Source organism: Rhinolophus ferrumequinum, chromosome 20, assembly GCF_004115265.2.
Source record: "Rhinolophus ferrumequinum isolate MPI-CBG mRhiFer1 chromosome 20, mRhiFer1_v1.p, whole genome shotgun sequence".
Classification (NCBI taxonomy): Eukaryota; Metazoa; Chordata; class Mammalia; order Chiroptera; family Rhinolophidae; genus Rhinolophus; species Rhinolophus ferrumequinum.
In genome coordinates, this window is record NC_046303.1 from 19464789 (window position 1) to 19485994 (window position 21206).

A 21206-nucleotide genomic window follows, 5' to 3' on the forward strand; every position below is an offset into this window, starting at 1 on the left:
TATTTGTCCATGGAGATTTTAAGTGGAAAAACATTTTTAATAAACACCAATTTGATAGCCTGATCTACCTATTAAAGGAATCCTTTAATTTATCAAATCATATTTTCAGTCTTCATGGGCTTACAAGTAGCAATATTTTCTTATAAATTATTTCATAAATCAGATGTTTTTAAGTCAGATTACAGAATGTATTCAAAATAGTAAGTTTTTTTCTGGTATATAATAATTATGGGAGAAAGGAGCTACTTACTCATTCCTAATTTGCTGTTCTATGGAGGAAACCCCTTTACTGTAACAGTCCTAATTTTGGGGCCGCTAGAGTTTGGGAGGAGACATTGGGCATGCGTCAGCCAGCCCAGCCAGCTCTCTCACTCCTTCCCTGTAGGAGTGGGGCTGCCTCCTAAAGGCTCTGCTTTCCGGGTGTCTGGTGAAAAAAGCTGCCCATATGGAAGTATCCTGCAATTTGGGTAGAGAAGTTCGATTCAGGAGAATGATAGAATCTGGTAGAAAGGGCTGGATTGATGAAAAAATAGAAATAGAGCATAATTGGGGAGTGTGGTGCATGTACTTTTAATGGGTTGGGTCAGTACTTAATTGTTTATTTTGTTTGTTTTTCTTTTTTTTTTTTATAAATCGTGTACTTGTTTAATCATTGACCTGGACATATGGCTGAAGGCCTTGGCCACATGGTATTGTCATCTTGGTGGATCATTGCAGTTTATGGTGGCTCTGTCTGAAAATAAATGTCTGTCTAGTTTTATAAAGTCATTGCAAAATAAACCAGTTAAGCATATCGTGCAGGTTGTTATACTGTTGGTTGGTTTTTCAGCCAACAGGCAGAATCTGTGAAGCATCAGCAAAAACACAGTCCTTGGAGGCCTAAGCTATTCAGGGAGCCCCAGCTAACCACATAGCTAACCTCAGCACACACCAGCTGCTCATAGCCTAGCAAGCAAATCCTGGTCTCACTGGCCTCAGCAGAGAAGGGAGCTGTAAAGACGCCTTGCCAAATGATCGGGGTTGGAAGGTGTAGGCTGCTGTAGCTTGATTTTGGATTACATAGATGCTGGCATTAGCACCGTGTACTTGGGTCAGTGTAAGATCTCAGCATGGCCTGGCAGATCAGGAAGAGACATTTTCAATAAAGGAGAAAAGAGAATCTTTCCATACACAGGCCTTTTAATCATTGCTGGAGAGAACAGTAATCACACTTTCAAACTGCAAGGCACTTGAGTTTCCTGTAAGGTTCTAGCTTTAAGTAGTCGGCCCAAGCAGGCAGCCCTACGTAGGCTGACCCCAAACCCCATTCTGCTTGTTAAGGAGGACAGTGAAGGGGCCAAGCTTGGGTTACTATGCTTTGCCCATGAGCTTGAGACGCTCCCCACAATTTGCTCTCAGTTTAGCTTTGGATTGAATAATTATACATGAGGGAGAAACTTTCTCTTGGAGGCAGTAGAAATACTTTTTCATGGGAAAATGGATACTATGTCCCTAGATAATATTCCCATTCAGTTCATACTAGGGTGCCACCAACACAGGGCTCAAAGGGCAGATGACATTAAAGAGGTTTTTAATATATCGGATGAGAAAGAAACACATCTAAAAATAAGACAATGTCTGTGGCCGTCACCATTATGAGGTTATCAACGCAAGCTGTCATGTCTTACATGTTACTCTTGCGAGGTAAGAAGCTATGCGAGGGTGGAGTTTTCCTGGCTGAGAGCTACTAACTGAGGTAATTTATGTAAAATATCTACCACAGTATTTGGTACATGGTAAATATATAGATGTCAGTAACTACTGCCATTACTGTTAATAGATTCTAAGCAACATCAAGGTAAGAACTATTTCTTCATCTCTGAAGCCTGGGTTTGCTACATGCATAGTCACTCAAAAGTGTTCTTTAACGAGACTATGTTTGAAGCACATTTTTATACAGCATTTCAAAAGACCTACGTTTATCACAGTAAGAAGCTAATACCTATGACTTCTTTCTCACAGTTCAGGGGGAGCTTATCTCTTTAAGAGGAAAAAAGTTATCATCCGGCCCCAAAATGTTTATGCTACCATGTGTATTATCTGCAGGAAAGCCTCATCCTCATACCTTTGGAAATGCTAAAGAGCCTTGTTTCCTTCAATTAAATTCAAAGGGAAGAAGTGAGTCTGTGACAGAATAAGAAAGAGGACTTGGAGGAAAGTAGAGACATACTTAGAGCTATTGCTATTGAGCTATTGAAGAGCCCAAAGAATTAAAAGTTGTTAGCATGAATTTTGAATCACTCAGGTAATGGTGTGAGCATCTCTAAAGAACTGGCTGCAACGAACGGGGCTGGACATTAAGAATAGATCATTTAAAATGGTTTCTATCAGATGAAACTGAAAATGTGTAAAAGTATAGCAGGTAAAAAGAGCAGCCAATTACTATTAATTATATTTGGGCAAGGGAAGGAGAAAGCCCAAGAATGAGACTAGTTTGAAATAGCAAGGCACAGACTCCAGCAGCACGTTTCTCAATTTTTGTGGGGGATAAAATGGGAGATATGTGCCACGGGGGGGGGGGGAAATGCATGATTTTTATCTTTTATGTGTTTTTTAAAAAAATTTTGAATTTAGGAAGAATACCTGAAAAATCTTACATTTTAAATTAAGGTACACTAAATTAAATGTTTTTCTTTACAACATTAAAATGAATCAAGTTTGAAATATTTCCTTGACTTAGTGAAGTATTGCTATCGATTATACTGATCCTTATCATATACCTCGTATTATTCCAAAGCGGAATTAAAGAATTCCCTTCTCTCTCCTACCTTCCTAGAGATTTCATTTCAGTGTTCTTAGGGAACATCAACTAGGATTAGTAACCTAATTCTGTTATTATTTTTCCATAAGATTGACAGGTAAAAATAAGAAAAAAAAAGCGTAATTTAAGAAGTGAAACGTAGAAGAAAATACCATTTTCAAATCTCATTTCGAATATTTTGATTATATATTGTACATATTTTTATGTAGTCCTAACTTTCTTTTAAAAATGTAGTCAGTATATGATATAATAGAAATATCCATTAAATTAAAAAAATTCTTAATAGATTCTACATTGAAGGGCATGTATTTTTGTCAGAAAAGAATAAAGTGTTAGAACTAAATTAAATAAATGAAAATCAATTATTAGGGGATAAATACATTTTACACTTAGGTATGCATTATATTAAACCCTCAACTCTTATATGGAAAGAACTTTTACATAATGAAGAGTGATGTTTCTGTATATATCTGGAGTTGGTAAAAAACAGCTTTATATATTATGCCCCAAAGCTGGCATGTCTTTGATGCCGTAATGCATTTTTAGATGAATTTATTAAATCTAATGTAATAAATATTTTCTATATATGCAGATTACGAAATATAGTTCTGCCATAGCTATGTTGTAAAGATGACACACACATTAGACAATTATACTGATTTGCATACAGAAATTCAAATAGTAATGGGAAATTGAATAAACTCATGCCCCATAATGATTAACATAGACATTAAGCATTTCCCTTTTCACTTTCTTACTACCTCTGATCTCATCCGTACTGTCTTCACTTACCATTTCATGTTGACATCTGCCAGGTCTGTCTCCAACCTGCATCTCTCTCCTGAACTTCAGCCTCTTATAGACAAGTTACTACCTCAACTCAAGTAGTCTCACTTTGAACTCAATACCACCCCCTCCACAAAGGGCAGCCTTCCCCATCTCATTTAGTTGCTTGAGCCAGAGCCCACACGTCCATCCCCACGCTCACCAATCCCCAAACCCTGAGGTTGCCACCTCCCCACTATCGCTCAAGTCCACTTTGCTCCTGCCTCATTACCATCACTGCCATTACTGTCATTATCATTAGTATCATTACAGAAACAGCACTGAAACAGTTTTCCAACTTTTAAACTGGTACTTTATAGTCTCAGGAGGTTTCAACCACTGTTATATCTGCAAAGGGGAACAAGCTAAATTCATTTAAGTGTATAAATTTAAGTGTAACAATAGCAAAAAATGTACCTTGTCATTTTCAAATCTTCAGGTATTTGAAAAAGAGCAAGACATTTTTAAAGAGTGTAGTCATATTTATTAGAGGCAAGTCATATATGATAAGCTTGATGTGTACTTAACTTCTTATATCTTTATTAGGTTTTTTAGGGTTGTCCCTCTTCTTGAGTCAATTTTAATCATATAGTTTCCTACAAGTTATCTATATTATGAATATTTACAGATTTTTACCATAGATTTTGTGTTTGATATTTTGTTAAAGTAGTTTTTCTCCAATATTTGTTTCTCTGGTTATCGTCTATATAAGTAGGTTATTTGCCTTTTGTCCTCTTTCCTTAATTAGATTTGTCAACAGTTTATTTTATTGGGCTTTATAAAGGACCACCTCTTGGATTGATACATTCGTTTTATTTCTATTTTGCTTTTCATTAATTTTGTATTTTTCTTAACTTGTGAATTCCTTCCTGTTGTTTTCCTTATGGTAATTACATTTTTGTTTTTCCTTTATTTTTATCTGGATACTTAGTTAATTTGGGTTCATTCTTTTTCAATAATAAAAGCATTTAAAGTTTTGAATTTTCCTGAGAGCAACTTCAGTCACATCCCATGTATTTTGATGTGTGTTATTGTTATTACTGTTATTATTAAATAATGTATGACTAGAGTTGTGATTTGTCCTTGGAGATAGGATTTACTTAGGAGAAGCTTTTCTTAGTTTCTCTGTTATTTAATATTTATCCTCTTGTATTTATTTCAAATTTTATTGCACAGTGCTCAGAGATATTGGCTTACAAAAACAGTTTCACTTTTTGCAATTCAGTTTTTTGTTTTCTTTGTATAAAATATGATTAATTTCTGAAAATATTTCATCGCCTTTGAAATTATTTTATATATCAAATGCTATGGACTGAATTGTGTCTCCCCCTCCCCTAATTTATATCTTGAAGCCCTAATCCACAATGTGATGGTGTTTGGAGATGGGACCTTTGGGAGATAAGTAGGTTTAAATGAGATTCTAAGGGTGCCTTATGAGGGTGGGGCCTTCATGATGGGATTAGTGCCTTATAAGAAGAGCCAACAAAGAGAGCTCTCTCTCTCTCTCACTCTCACTCTCCTCTAGGAACTGAACTGGCTAGCACCTTGCTCTTGACTTCCTAGTCTCCAGAACTGTGAGAAAATAAATTTCAGTTAAGCCACCTAGTGTATGGCATTTTGTTATGGCAACAACAGAGGTGGCAAGCGCCATAAGCTTACCAACCTAATTACTTTAATTTTTGTGTATCCCTTTCCATCTGTTGCTCATATATGTCCATACTGTGCTTTATAATTGTTTTACATGGTGAAGAGCACAGTTTTAATTGGAAGCTTGGAATATGTCTAGGGCCAAGAAAGAAATCGTTTTTGTTTATATGGTAATCCAAGAGTGTGCAAGGAATAGTTCAGCTTTGGAATAAGGAGGTCATATGTCATAATGGTTATTTAAAAAATTAATGACAGGACAAGACCACCCAGAATGAACTAATAAAGGCTTAACGGCAACTGCATACTGCTTAAAAGTAAATGCATTGAATTAAGTGATGCATGCCTGTGCACCTGACCTTATCTTGAAATATGTAGCTTGTACACTGGGATTCTCTAGCACTGGAGGAAAATGAATAATTTCTGGTGGTTTGCTACATGTGTCAAACTGTGGAATATAATGTGATGGAAGGGCAAGTACATGGGGAATATAGGAGGAAAAGTGTGTCAATCTCAGGGGCCATACAAATGATGACAATTAAGAATTGTAGTTTTATGTCTAAAAGTTGTTATCCACAAGGACTTAGCTTAATTCACATCAGTTACTAATTAATTATTCAACTCATAAATTCAACAAATACTTATGGAACGCTTACTACATGCCAGCACTCTGCTAGGCATTGGAGAAACAGTGGAATAAAATATGTTCTCTTTCTTCCAGAGCTGGCAGTAGAGTAGGAACACAATTACATTACAATGTGATCAAGTCTGGAAACAGAGTTATAATATAGTGTGGTCAGGTTTGCAGAGTATCTGAGGCCACACAGCTAGCTAGTTTTAGGCACAATAAAGACTAGAATTCTAATTTCTTGATTCTGAGCCCACTGTTATTTTTTTCTGCAACAGTACTGCCTACCACAAAATATTAAATATGAACAAATAAAACTAAATGTAACTGCAAATTAAGAATCATTGTAGATTTATTTGGAAGTCACCAAACCTGGGCGCAGCTGGATCAACACTTCTCCTGGTGTCACCTGGGTATTAATTTCATTTTCACTTGGTATTACATGCACAGATGGGTATTCTATTGAATCAATCGAGCAGCCTTTGCTTATTAAATTGGAAACAATATCACAACGTTCACTCCTTGTTCCACCTGAAGTGAAATCCTGTTTAAAAGAAGGAAAATCACTGACGTTTTTAGTGCATATCATCTCAATTATAACCAAAGAAAACCACATAACAAATACTGCAAAGAAGCCATCTTCTAATATTGCCCAAATTATGCAACTACTCAAAATAGCTGCATATTTCCAATAAGAATGCTGGCAAATTTGTCTTAAATAAAGCTTTAATTTCTAAATCTTATTTAAAAAGAAGAAAATGAATATTAAAGAGGAAATTTGAACCAAGTACTTTAAATATTGTTAACTGATCACCGTAAAATTATACCAACTTAATTCTTTCTAAATATTTTACTTTGGGAAGACTGCTCCAAAAGAAAATTTAGCCAAAACAGACCATTCAGTGGTTCCAAGTGTAAGCCTCAGTTCTCAAAGATCTCAACTGGTATGTTTATTACATACTATTATGTTTGGAATATGAGAGCAAGTCCTCAGAAGTCACATGCCTAATTAGGTACAGAAAATTCATGAAAGAATGAATTGGAAATACACTCTTCTTAGACTCTAAAATCCACCAACATATTATACACACAACAGCTTGTAAGTAATTAAATAAACCAAGAAAGAGGCCCATCATGAGGCGGAGAGATACAAGATGGCAACTCAAATTCTCCTAATTTTGTAACTGAATCTGGAAATTTCATTACCGTTCAGCATTGGTTAGTTGATGGTTATGCAATAGCCATCCAATAAACTTGGAAATAATGGAACAACCTTAAAATTTAATTTATCTTGACGGAGAAAGAAAATTGATATTTTGATTCTTCATGGAACCATTCAGGTTTTTTCCTAAGAACAGGAAATGTATAGAAATATTTTTCATTATCTATAATGTTGGCCTGAATTATTTGGGGTGTTTGCTTAGACATTAGCTAGATATTTGCTCTGTGATCTTCCTGGCAGTGGCTATTTTGATGTGGTATTCAGTCATTCCTGCTTTAGTTCAGCTGATTCAAAGAACTGGGTGTCCAGTCAGTTAATCTTTCAGTCACATAAGTTGACTGAATACTTACTCAGAGACAGAAGTTTGGTAGGCGCTGAGGGTATAGAATGGAATAAGATCGAAAGAGTCCCTGTCGTTGAGAGAGTCAGGAGACCATCGGTGAATTCAACCACTAAGCAAGCGAATTATCGTGGGCATTACATTTAGGGGAAGCAAAGAATGTCATAGGGTTGTGAAGAAAGGAGATTATCAAGTTTGGTATCAGCTGAATATGAGATCACTAATTATGAACAGGGACATCCCTGGCAGTGGTGAGTAATCAGATGGGATGGTGGTAGGCAATATAAAAACAATCATACAAGGATTTTAATTTAATTCCTATCTCAGTTTAGAACAGGGGTTAGAAAACTAGGAACAGTGGGACAATTACAACCCTTGGCCTGTTTTTGTATGGCTTGTGTGCAAAAAATGCTCTTTACATTTTTTAAATGCTTTAAAACAATAAAAAAGGGTGTACAACAGACACAGTATGTGGCCCATAAAACTTAAAAAAAAATTTTACTATGCGACCCTTTACAGTACTGATCCCGACTTAGGTGTGGTGCACACTTGTAATATAAATATAATTAAAACACAGCAGAGATTTTTTTCCTTTTCAAGATTTCCAGGTGTCATTTGATAAATGACTTCATGGAAACAGAAAAACTCAATTTGCTGTGCCATTGACCAAACACCTAGATTTTAGCCTGAAGTTTAAAACATTCAAAGCCTTAATTTCTTGAATACAAATTTATCCTGTTGATAAAACAGAGGCACTGAATGTGATATTTGGTTTATAAACAACTTGGAGTTCCTCAGAGAAAGGTGGTATGTATTGCTATCCTATGTACAACTTTCTTTCAGAAAGCCTCAGGCTAGATGACGGGGGTGGGGTGGGGGGTTGGGGGGGGTCTCACCTGTCCCAGAGCCTGGGGAATATTGAGGGTGCATAAGGCTTGGACATGTGTGCTCATTCATGCCTCACAAGAGAGGACACAGACCCAGGGCCACATGTGTTTCACAGATGTAAAAACCCCAAGCCTTTGAATCAGGAAAGGAATAAAGTACAAATAAGTTTTCTTTTCAGCCAGGGATTTTGTTATTTGTATATACCGAATGGAAAGGGAGGGAGCATAGTAAATTCACTGCAACTATACATCAAGCTATGCAATTTGACCCTTAAATGTCACATCATTTTGCCGAAATAGGCAAAACAGTTTCAAGCATGTTGCAATGCCTGAATCATCATGGCTGTTTTCACTCCACTGTAAAAACAATGTTGTACACCTGCAACCAATATAATATTATATGCCAACTATAATTTAAAAATGAAAGAAAAAAGAATGTCAAAAGGGGATGGGATGTCGTTTGCATTTTTAAATAGGATCGTCAGATGACATTTGAACAAAAGTATCAGAGAGAACTCGAGGGACTTCTGGAGGAAAAAAAATCACACAGAGAGGGAACATGCTGTGTAAAAGCCCCCAGGCAGAAAGCAGTATGTCTGGCTTGGGCAAGGAACAATAAAGAGGCCAATGTGGAGGCCAGAAATAATAATAATAGGAATAAAGTAGCTAACTTCTGTTGAGGAAAAAAAAAAACAACTAAGTTAGAAAAGCACTGCCAATTTGACAATTAGGTTTGAAAAGAGAAGAAAAGACCGTGGCATCAAAATAAAGAACGGAATGCTGCCCCTACCCACTGTGGCCTACTTTCCACTTTGTATACAACAAAAGAATTTGAAACCACACCCTTTTAATTTTTGGTGTTTGCTGTCGTTTTAATTTCTTCTAATTCTTATTTTTTCTACAAGAAATAACTCAAGCATACTCATACTTCAGTTGTCCACATCTAAAACGTATATGAAATGAACAGCCAGGTTGATGTTACCCTGGTTGGCTCTTCTTCAGTTGTTACTTTCACCCATGTAATGTAATAATCTGGGGGAGATAAGTGTTTTCTCCTACTCATTTCTGAGTCCTTCTGACTTTGAAATTTGGCAGGCTGCACAGAAATGAAAGAATTCCATCATTCTTGCCTTTGACAGTGAATGCCCTTTGTATCCTATTTTAGTGCAATGAAGCTCCAGGGCTGCCCTCTAAACTGGCTGTGCAATCACAACCTGTGTTGGACGTATCACACAGGAGAGGAAGAGCACCTTGTCAGGTCGTTCACATATATCAAAAAGGAACATGAGGCATTAGACTAGGTAGTAATTGAATCTTTCCGATAAACTAGGTAAAATTCTATCTTGAATATTTTTCAGTTACTTTTATGTAGTGTGGAGAGAAGGAAGGCAGAATGTATAGAATGGCAGGTTAACGTGCTACCCAAAATGTAGGCAGATTCAGTTTACCCTGGGTAAACTTCCTAGCAATCTTTTACTTTTGACCAGCTTTGAAAATTACACACACCCAGACTTAATTTTTTTTTACTGTTTCTCTCTTCTAATCATGAACAGAGGAAAACTGCATCGTCCTTCCTTGTCCCTCCACCTTTGCTGCTTGAGAAATAAAAGACATCAGTTACGTACATGCTTAAGTGGTGGGCAACCTTTCAGAATTAACCGTTCCATTCTTCCTGTCGATGTCAGGTCAGCCTGCAGGGAGTGGACAGCTCTTTCTCTGTTAATGATGTGGCGAACGGCTGAGCTCTCTCACTGATTGCTTCTTCTGAGGGTGTGTTCTTATCATAGGCAATTCTCTGAGTTTCCTAAGCCCGAGTGAAGCTCCTGAGTCTCTTGTAGAAACATCTCCCATTTCTTAAGTAATGCCTACATGCCCAATGCTTCCCACATGCTGTGTCACTTAATCGTCACAACACTGTGTCATAGGTACACTTGTTATTTCCATTTTAGAGCTCAGGGAAACAGGTTTAGAGTGGGTCAGGTTAACGTGTCCACATTTATACAGTTAGAAATTGATGGAACTGGGATTTGAATCCAAGCTGATCTCATTTCAGAGCCTGCTTTTCTAGCATATAAATTAGACCACCCTGCACTACATAGAATATTTTGGGACAGCAGCAGCCAAGTCATTTCTGAATATTTTCTGAGATCCCCCTATGAAGACCTGACCAACAGCTGACACAGGTTTTCCTTCTCTGTTCTGGCAGCCCCTCCACCTTTCCCCCTTGGCTTACCTCCCATTTGACCAGCCATTCCTCGGAACACTCAAAATCCCTCCTCCCATGGCAGGACTGACATTGCAACTCCTATAACTGTGACTCTTCAGACTTTTCGTGCCAGCAGAGGTGTGAGATGGAGAAGGGGTCCCTCTGGAACCGACATTCTATATGGCTGGCAGATTGCCTTGAGCTGACACTGGGTTTCTGAACTATTTTTTGAACGTTCCTCTAAACTACACTTATTAAAGTTCTTATCAACTGATGTCAAGTTGGCACAAACTTCAGGACTCGAAGGATCTTCCTTGGTGACGTAATAAAAATCTAAAATGGAGTATGGATTAGGGTCAAGAACTATCAAGCCATGAAACATTCTTGACAGAGAAAAACTTGGCAGTAAACTCCAAACTCAAGGTTATAGAGATGAAGAAAGGGAGTCTCAGAGAACAGAGTGAATTCTGTCTGGTCATTTGGCTCATAGGAAATGGAAGCAATGAGATTGGTCCCAGTAACTCTGGTATTGTCCTCGCTATAACATTGCTTGACTCCCTGGGTTCTCACGAAGTACTGATGAGTTTTGCTGGTAAAGCCTAGTCTACATTAAGGACACCTCTGGGCGGTCAGCAGGAGGGGGGCTTACTTTCAGATATGGCTACTCTTTCATGAACCCCTCCCCTGCATCTTTCCTAACTTGTCTCATAGAAGAAAGTAATGTCCACTATCTTTTGCGGAATTTCAACTTTCTTTTGCCTCCTGGGGGACGCATAAGGGCAAGCAGTATCAGGAAAGGTTGGAAAGATGATGGTAGGTGCAGTTTTTGCGCTAAATCAGAGGAGGCAAAGCTAAGAGATTTCTCTTCATGTCAAGCAAAAGGCTATTGAAGATCTATTTGTTCCAATTCCCAGGGGCTGCATAAATAATTGTAAAAGTACCTCGGCAGTCTCATAAAAGAAACATCAAATTAGCAGATGGCTTCTTCATTGTAACGTATTATATAAGGTAGTTCTGATCGAATATTACCATGACCAAAAGTAACAACATTCACAAAACAACTTTAGCGCCAAGAAAGAAGGAATGCCCTATAATTGTTTTACTAAGAAGTTTGTTATTGGGATATATTTCTCTTGTTAGAATATAAAAACGCTAATTTTGAACACTAAACATTTTTTGAATTATTCTCCATTCCACAGAATGTAAATGTATAAAATATTGCATGAATCGGGTCATATGTCAAAGGAAAAGCACCCCACTTTCCATAATTGATGGACCGCATTATGAAATGCAGTAACGCTTATCTCCAAGTATTTCAAATAAAAAGGAATGAAATAGAGCAATAAATTAGCTTGCTTTTCTTTAATAAGCAAGTACAAGACAAGGATTCAACTTGGATATATAACCTAATGCCCCAAACTGCAGCAAGAATTTTACACACAGCCTACTGACCTAGCGAAAGTTACTATTTGTGTTTGCCAAGTTTTTCATAGAACAGATGGAAAACATAAAAATGGTTTGCACTTCATTTCAAAATTACCATAATTTTCCTAATAAAAAGCTTACACTTCATATTTAGCCAGATATGCTGTTTCTAAGCATAAAACCGAATAAAATTTCCCCGATGCTCATCCGTATCTTTTTTTTTCCTGATGCACCTTCAATGAAATGTTAGGGCAAGGAAATGATGCTAAAGAGAAGGTCAAATGTGAGAAAAAGAGAGAAGAACAAAAGAAAGAAAAGAAAAAGAAAGACAGAACAGAAAAGAAAAAAAAAAGGCACACCTCTTGAGCACACCATCCACATTCTGGACCCAGCGCAAGGCACCTGGCGCAGGACGCAGCATTGGAGGACGCACATCTATTGTTCTCTGTAACGAAGGAGAAAACGAGGCGTTACCGAGTACTGTCCTGTGGGGAAGGACATGCACTTCTAGACCAAAACGTATTCTGAAGAGTGAAATAAGCTGACTAATAGTTTTAAGTCTGTGACGTCAAAACCTATATAGTTTCTTGGGGACGAGTTAACCTGCTCACTGCAGTGAATAGATACCACATTCCCTGGACAGTTATTCTTTGGTTTTTATAAAGGTTTACGAAAACGAAGGCGGTGAAAATGTGATTTCAGTTAGGTTTTGGGGTTTGGATTGAATTCTGCTGCAACAGTAAAGGACCCTCCAAGTTTTTTAGTGTGCTGCAGTTTCACCTTATTTCCTGTTATCAAAACCAGTGAGGTGTGTTTGGATCTAGAATTTTTCCTGTAAAAATAATTATATGCAGACCTCAATCTCAACATGTAAGTCTCTGTTGAGTCAGAGTGAATGAACTTTCTGAGAAATAATCTTGATGGACGTAAAGTGTAATTAACTTGTGTTAATAGTGATTATTTTGGCTTGAAGAATATGAGAACCAGATATAATGGCATGATTCAGTAATTTAAAGGTAAAGTGGTTAAAATGAATGAGTTGTTTTAGTTAACCCAATTTAGTTTCTTTGACTGGATCTCTTTAAGATCACGACCAATTCAGTTTTCCATAGATGCCCTCACTTGGCCATGACGTTTTAATAACGTACCGGTAATTGGGCCTGGGAACTTTGCCTTTATCCCTCTAGCCACTGACTACTTATACCATTAAAAAGAGGCTCATCATTATAGACTTATGCACATAAAATATAATAAACAGTGAGTCATAAATTATTTTATTATGAGTCTTCAGTGGAATAATCTCATGCTTCCTATATTTTTCCTACATGCTTCCTACTTTCCATCCTTTAATATTTACTATGAAATGTCCCAAGGACACTGGAAACCACAGCATTCAATCCAGCTCTCTCAGACACACAGTAAATAACATAGACACCCTGCTGTATGTAGTTCACAGTCCAGGTGAGGAGAAGTATATCTGCAACCAATAAAGTACAGTGTGATAATGATAAGCAGAAGACAGATACCACCAAGGAACAATGGGAACATAGTGAGGAGTTTCTCACTCTGCTTTAGCGGGAAGGGCAGGGGTGGGGTTGAGGGCGTGTTTAAGGACGGCTCTCCAGAGGCAGTGATACCTAGTTTGTCTCTTTGCCCTTTCATTTCGTTCCTTCTAATCTGTGTTTATCTCTTTTTAAAAATGGACTAGGCATGAAAGACGACTGTGTGTTGTGACATAATCACACGTGGACGTGGTAGTCTGAAAGGGGATAGAGCCCACACAATCTCTAGCTGTCCTCATCCAATTGGTCTCTCTTTTCCTTCTCTCTCCCATCTTGGCCAACATTCTAGAACACAGGATTAAAACAGTTCTGATCTGGAGGTGGCATGGCGTGGGGATTGCAGTGGGATAAAAGAAAGAGGAACTGTAGGAGAGTAATCATAGCAGAGCGGTGCTAACTGAGGTGGTAGTGAGCACCCTTCCCTGTATTTCCCCAGATACCGGTGAAGTAAGCTGCAAGCATCCTTCCCTAACATCCCTGCTGTTCTACTATCTCTTCTGTGTCCCCTTGCGCCCTCTGTCCTTGGCTTTATATCAACTTTTAAAATACATTTTCCAAAACTTCTTCACTGAGCTAGATGCACTGGCCTAGAATTTTCTTCACTGGCTTAGAATTTCGAGAACTAAATATAGCTAACGTTTTCTGCTCTCTTTACTACCAGTGTGGCCACCTAACTATGAAGACTTCATAGCCTGGAAACCTTCCATCTGGCTTAGCCAGCAAAACTGTAAAACCTGCCTATTCCTAAAGCATTCAGAAGAGGAAGTGACCTTTTTAGTTTTGTTCCCAGAAAGAAAACCAATTCAGGTCTAGAGATCAAGCATATTTGCAGACCTAGCTTGACTTTACTGACTCTTAAACTTGACCCAATTGGAACATGGAATCAAGTTTATTACAGATCAGCCTTGACCAAGCCTTTTACTGAATAGGTAGGACTTTTGCTCTCTGGCAGTTAACATTCCATTCTCCTGGAAGTGAAGCAGCAGATTCTATGACTCTGCTCTTTGTTTCTAATGATTTTCTGACTTTGTCCTAAGTTAACCCAGATTCAAGTTCAAGTCAGGCTCCTACTTCCATTTACATGTGGTAAATAATGAATTTACAAGCAAAAATCTGTTTTCTTTGTATTCTGCTTCCTGAGTGTTTTCTTGAAAAAGTTCAATTGCCAACTTCTGTTCTCAAACTTCAGACACCTAAGGATAATGACTGAAAGGGATAGAGACTTTGGTTCTGTCAATACTTCCCAGGTTCTGAGGCTGACATTTCTGAGTCTACATACTACAGGAAAAATGTTCCTATAAATGGATATGGAGGAGGTGGGCCTTAACAGTTCTGCAGAACTGGAGGAAGGCCATAAATTGAACTCCATGGGAATAGTGTCAAACATTATTGCTGGAGATTGTCATGGTTAGACTTTACAGAAGACACGCCAGATACACTTTGGTAAGCAGAACTTCAAGGATTTCCTTTTTAATTTTAAAACATGCAAGTAAGTAAGTACCTAACACTAAAATATCACAGCAATTATAGCAATTCTTTACACTAAATGGCCATGCTACTATGGGGGTAGTCACTGTGTGTTAGGAATCTCTCTCCCTCCCTCCCTTCTTCCCTCTCTCCCTCCCTTCCTCTCTGTTAATCTTTCTCACACACACACCTCTGTGCAAATAGAAATCTTCTTTACACTGCACTTACATGGATGCATGACTGCTGTTTACAGACAATGGCCATTTGTCATCAGCCTCCAGGTCTACTCCGTCCATTTCCATCCCTGATGCAACAAGGCAGGAAAGCTGCTTTCCAGAGTGGTTTCCTATCAGCCCTCAGTGCTCACACCTCATTAGAGGGTGTGCCTGAGGGGTTCTTCTTCCCTTTAAGATAGTGGTAGCTGCTTTCCAGCTTTTTGTCTAGTGATGTGGCATTAAACACCTTGTTCTTTATGTCCTAGCACTGTGTTTTCATTAAGGATGGTTTTTTTATGGACTCTAATAGAAATTCTTAAGCCAATGGAAGCAGAATGATAATATTGTAAACCACATATCCTCAGAACCCTCTTTTGTACCACATTTTTTTAGTCCTAAGTGCCTCACAAACCCCATGTCATTAAAAAATGGGCTGCTGTGACAGAAATCAGAAGGTGATTTAACATCATCTTGTCAATAAGTGTGTACGTTATAAATAATTCTATTCCTTGATCTATGAACATGGGTGGAGAGTCTTATTTTTTTCTCATTTTGTTACAACTGGAGGTTACAGATGTGATGGGGTAGCATTGATAAATGGTTACTGGGAAAAAAGTTCCAAATTTTTAGAGCACTGCTCTGCAGTAGCTGTGTGCCCTCAGTCTAGTTACTTATCTTTTTCGAGGTTCCATTTCCTCCACAGTAACACAGAGCTAACTATACCTACTTCAAAATATTGATATGAGATGAAATGAGCAAGTATAACCATGACAAACATAGTGCTTAGGGCATAGTAGGCACTTAGTAAAGGGACTATTGTAATGTTATTATAACTAATATTATAATAACTTATATGCGCATATAAACAGATACATATGTACATATGTATGTATTTAATTCTAGCTTTAAAAAAGGGAAGGCATTACGTGTCTTTAAATTTGTTGTAAATGCACTTGGTTGTCTTTAAAATGAATGTGCCTTGGGTCATAAAGGCAAAGTTTTAAAAATATAGCTAATACATAAAAATAACTATTAAAAGTTACTTTTTAGTTGTTTAAAAATTATTCTTGAAAGTCAATTTAGTCAAGTATACATATGTCACTTCAGTCTATTACAAATACAATTTTGGCTTGACTATAAAGGGATTTCTTTTTTTTTCTTCTTTTTTTTCATAGCTTTATTGAGGTATAATTCACACAGCATTGAAATCTCTTAGAACGCCTTCATTTTAGACACATTTTGCAGTGAACATTGACTTAATCTGAATAATTTTTGAATTATTTCCCAGAATTAAATGTTTATGACGCATGAAATGACCTCTATAACTGTCTGTCATGAAGTATAATAAATATCTATCATTAACAAGATAGAGTACACAGAAATCAGGAAACTACATATTCATGACACTCACTTATCTATTCTTTGTTTTAGATGATGGGATTATTCATATTCTTTTGAGAAAGTTTAATCTATAGAAGTGAAAGGAGGAAGAGAATGGACTCCTCAAAAAATAAAAAAGGAAAAAAAAAACAAAGACAATGTAAGGCTTATTGTTTAGATTGGGATCTTTCCGTAAATCAAGTGATCAGGTCAAGTGAAAGTTTTAGGAAACATTTCTAATATTTTTCTGCTCTTAGTGTATGCCACAAAATTTCTATGCCTTTCAAAATTTAAAGGATGTCCATAGTTACCTGAAAAAAGGAGCAACTAAAAGAGATAAAGATTATAGTCCTTGATATTCAGAATCAGTCATTCCAGACTCTCCTGTTACTCCTAGACAGAATGATTTGTGAAAAATGTAGAAATGTGCTTTTTTCCCAGGAAGTATCCTTTTCCTAATTGCATTTACTGTACAAATTAAATTAAACTTGGATAATTATAAAAGCTACTTCCTTTTTAAAAAACAACAAAGTAAACACTGTTATAATGAGTACATTTTCTACTTTGATAACAGTTGGAACTAGGAAAACATAGATTAAAGTTTGGAGTATAACTCTGGGGTTTCCTTGTATAACTGGGGTTTCCTTGTTCTAGATATACATCATGGTCATCTAATGTAACAAATATCTTCAAAATACATTACCTGATTATTGAAAGTTCTCTTTTGAACACAGAAATTTAATATATGCTATCATTTGATATAAAATTCAAAACAAAAGAATAGATTAGTGAGTGTTCTAGTCACTTGCCATTACCTAGTCATTCCATGTTTTGATCGAGGAACTGTTTCCTGAAAAGCCCCTACAAAAATATAGGGAGGGAAGGGGTGTTTAGGGCTACTTCTTGGAGAAGCAGGCACGGGAAACAAAACCAAAGTCAGTTAACTTTTAATATAGACGAAGTAAAGGGGCACAGGAGAAGAGGTGGAAGCATGGGGGGCTCTTTGCAAAAGGTAGATCTGAGTAGGAAGCTCTGAAGAGCTAGAGATGGTCACGCCCCAGGCACTCGAAACAGAGGGGTCGAGCACAACTACTTGCATTTTTCTCTTTCTCCTAGTTTTTTGCCCCTTGGACTTCATATAAACATAATCCAAAACCGCATTCTTTATCTATTAGCATTTTCCTTTGCTTTTTTACTTAGTATTCCGAATATATGAAACATAATTTTACTGGTGAAATAGACAAGCAGCAGATATAGTTAAAAGAATTAAAATAATACATTTGTCTCAAAACTTCACCTTTTTTTTGCAACAAATGCATACATCAACTGTGCTCATACACAATTAGTTGAAAAATGCACTTTAATATTTGTAGTTTGCTAGTAAATTATACTTTGAGGAAATACCCTTTAGCAGCAATACCCAGCCTAGAGTAATATTTGTCTCCTCTGCCTCTACCATATTGTTTCAGACTACTAAGAGCAAATGAGCATTCAGCTTGTGAAAATGAAAATGAGTATCTTTATGGGGAAAACCATTTGGTCTAAATAATTTTGCTTCTATATGTACTTGAAAAAACATGCCCATATTTATGTTCAGTGAAAAACAGCTTGGACTTTTTTCTTGTCTTTTCTATTAGCTGTTCCAGTGATTTGGCTTGATAGTCTTGAGGTGTATTTTGAGGAAAAGGTGGTCGTATGATAATGTTCAATTTGATATATAGTGGCTCAGAAGAAAAGTTGAGGGAATGAGGACATTATAATAAAAACTAGTTGTCTTAGCTTCGCAGAGGAAGAACCTGAGGTAGAGATTATTGGCAAGTGATTTATTGAGATGGGAAGTGAGGTAAGGAGATCAGGACAGGGCAAGGTGCTAAGCAAAGAAAGACATTGTTGCAGTGAAGTCTGGCCTTAGCCTGATTCCCCCCAGAACTTGGAGCACCAATGATACTACACAGTTGTCCTATTTTGATGTGGGGTGTCTGGCTTTTATACCAACCCATCAGGCTGTCATCGGCTGAGGGCATTCTGGAGGGGGAAGGGGGTTAGGGTGGGTTAACCTCCAGACATCTCTGAGCATTGTGGCTTGTTTCGGTGGAGGCCATTTCTTTTGAGAAGGTGGCATTTATGAGCCATTAATGGCCAGAAACTGATGGGGATGGTGCACCAGCCCTATGAAAGGATATCTAGACTTGGCAGCAGCCATCTTCAGACCCGAGGGAGCCTTTCTCCTGGAAGCCAATTCTTAGCTTAGGGTGGCAAAACTTAGCTAAGGGTGGCAAAAGCAAAGGGGACCCAGGCCGCTCACATCACTGTGGAGTCACTGCCCACATTCTGGGTTTTCTCTCAGAGCTGTTTCTGATGTAAAAGGAAAGCTCAGCTAAGTTTTGAAAGATAATAGGAGAAAGAAGAGCAGGATGAATGCAAATGCTTTTTTAGAAATATTAAGCATAACACTACTTTACATGAAGCAGACCATCCACTCTGAAGAGATGTTTGTTTTTCATGTTTTGTTTTTCTTTGAAGAAGTAAGATTACTAGGCTGTCAGTTCTTAGAGGACAGGTGCTTATTCATATTTTCTTTTTATTCCCAGTATCTGAGCCTAGTGTCTGGAGCACATTCAATAAATGTGTGACAAATAAATGATATTTTAAACTGAGATCAATTTGGCAGTCTAATTTCTTAGATTTGTGTAGCTCTTGATTATTTTCATTTTCAAATAATCTTCATTTACAAACCTCTTCATCACAAATGGCAATATAATTATAAGTATTTAATGATACAGGTCTGCATGAACTCATCTTGACGTTTCCTCGTGTGAAAAAACCAAACATACCTATAGTGACAAACTTCAAACTTGTTTTTTACATTTGGTCTTCTGATAGTGTACTGCTGACTTATTTTAAAGCAAGGCTAATTTCTTTTTGAGGAACTCTAAATATGTGATGGGGTGATACTGAATTGAAATAGCATTTTTTAATGGTACCATTATCTGAGGCAAAATCACCAAACTCACTTATTTTTTCTTATTGCTCAGATCTAAATCAAATTTCAATTCAGGGCTGATAGATGATGTATTACAGAATTGTACACCTGAAACCTACGTAACTTTACTAACTATTGTCACCCCCAATCAACTTTAATTAAAAAGAAAATTTCAACTCAGCAAATGTTCTTTGCCCCTGTCCCGCCCCGCCCATAAGGTTGAGTAATTTCTTACTAAACAGAACTTCCTTGTAATGCCAATGTTAAGAAATAGAACTTTATCTTTTCTTCTCATTATCCAGATTTATTAAGCTTTTATTATATGTAATCTTTGTGTTTCAGGGACAAGTTTCAGCCTCCTTTGTTGCATAGCAAAAAGTTCATGTGAGTTCGATAGTGTTTTATGCTAGCAAAAAGATTTCTGGAGAACCAAAGAAGGGAAGAAAGCCACTTTCAATGCTGGGCAGGTGAAGAAATGTTAGGGCACTGCTATTCATTCTGTTAGTCAGCCCTGCCCTGTTTGGGGCAATCCAACATGAGTCAGAGTTTAAGGTGTGCTGGATGGCATAAATCAAAAATAGCTCATGATGGAGTTTACAGGAAGAACCATCATGAAGCCACTGATGACACTCATTTGTGTTGAAACAGACCATTACGAGGCTGATCTGGTGGAGTCATATCACAGCTGTCATTGTAACTCATTTACACACATTTTAATCAACTTTGCTTTGAAAAAGTTCTGATTGCAGCATGTGTTGGATGATTGTATAGCTTACACTCTACATCAGAACACTCTTTAACCTGAAAGAGGGCACTGTTAATTACACTGGTGCCACAGGTATAAACTGGAACTCCTCAGGTAATCTGAGGTCCTGAGTGCACAGTAGTTTGGTGGTGTAGAACAAGAAACAAAAACAATAAACCACACAATCCATGTTGAGGTGACAGGAAATGTGAAAGGACAAAGTGAATGCCATGAGTGAGTGATGAAGGACTCTTCACGTTCAGGAGGGCCTGACAGGTTTTAAAGGATAGGTCAAATGGATTACATGCCATCTACATCTTGATATCTATTCTTTGATGTGCGAAAGAGATGAAAGAGTCTAAAGAATATTTGTCATTTGCACTTGAAAATGACTTTGCAGTTCACATTATTTCCTAGACAGTGAAGTTTCTCTTGGTGGGCCAAACAGGTATTCAGCATACAAACAAGAATCATTCCTGACGAGGATCACATCTAATTTTGCCGTTGCTCCTTTACCTGAGCACATCAGTGTATCTTCTGACACTCACTCACCTGGTGGGAATCTGTGAGAAAGCTACAGAAACTCAGGAAGAAAGAAGGGGTCAAAACACACCATCTCTCAGTATAGCTTTCCTACTTCAGATGTGGAACTTCAAAAAGTATCCAAATCTCAAGATTCGGGGAGGGCTCCCGAGGCCCCTCTGAGGCAAATTCTGGTTAAAGCTGCATTTGTCTAACTTGGAAAAGCAATATTAGTCATGTGCTTTGTGTCTTGTTTTAACTGGAACTTTTCCATACATTCCAACTGTCCTGTTTATGAGGCACACTCCCTTTTTATAAAAGCCAAAATATTCACCGGTTTCCCATTCTGTTCCTC

At 37.5% G+C, this 21206-nt stretch overlaps 1 protein-coding gene across 2 annotated transcripts in view; it reads right to left on the reverse strand.

Moving 5' to 3' along the window:
• ITGB8 (integrin subunit beta 8) overlaps window positions 1-21206 on the reverse strand; it is a 72051-nt gene that overhangs the window by 35338 nt on the left and 15507 nt on the right. For both annotated transcript variants that reach the window (XM_033088568.1, XM_033088569.1), the window contains exons 2-3: window positions 12337-12422; window positions 6270-6441 (exon numbers count right to left, since the gene is read on the reverse strand). In XM_033088568.1, the coding sequence (XP_032944459.1) occupies window positions 6270-6441; window positions 12337-12422 (258 nt within the window). The remainder of the gene's footprint in view (window positions 1-6269; window positions 6442-12336; window positions 12423-21206) is intronic.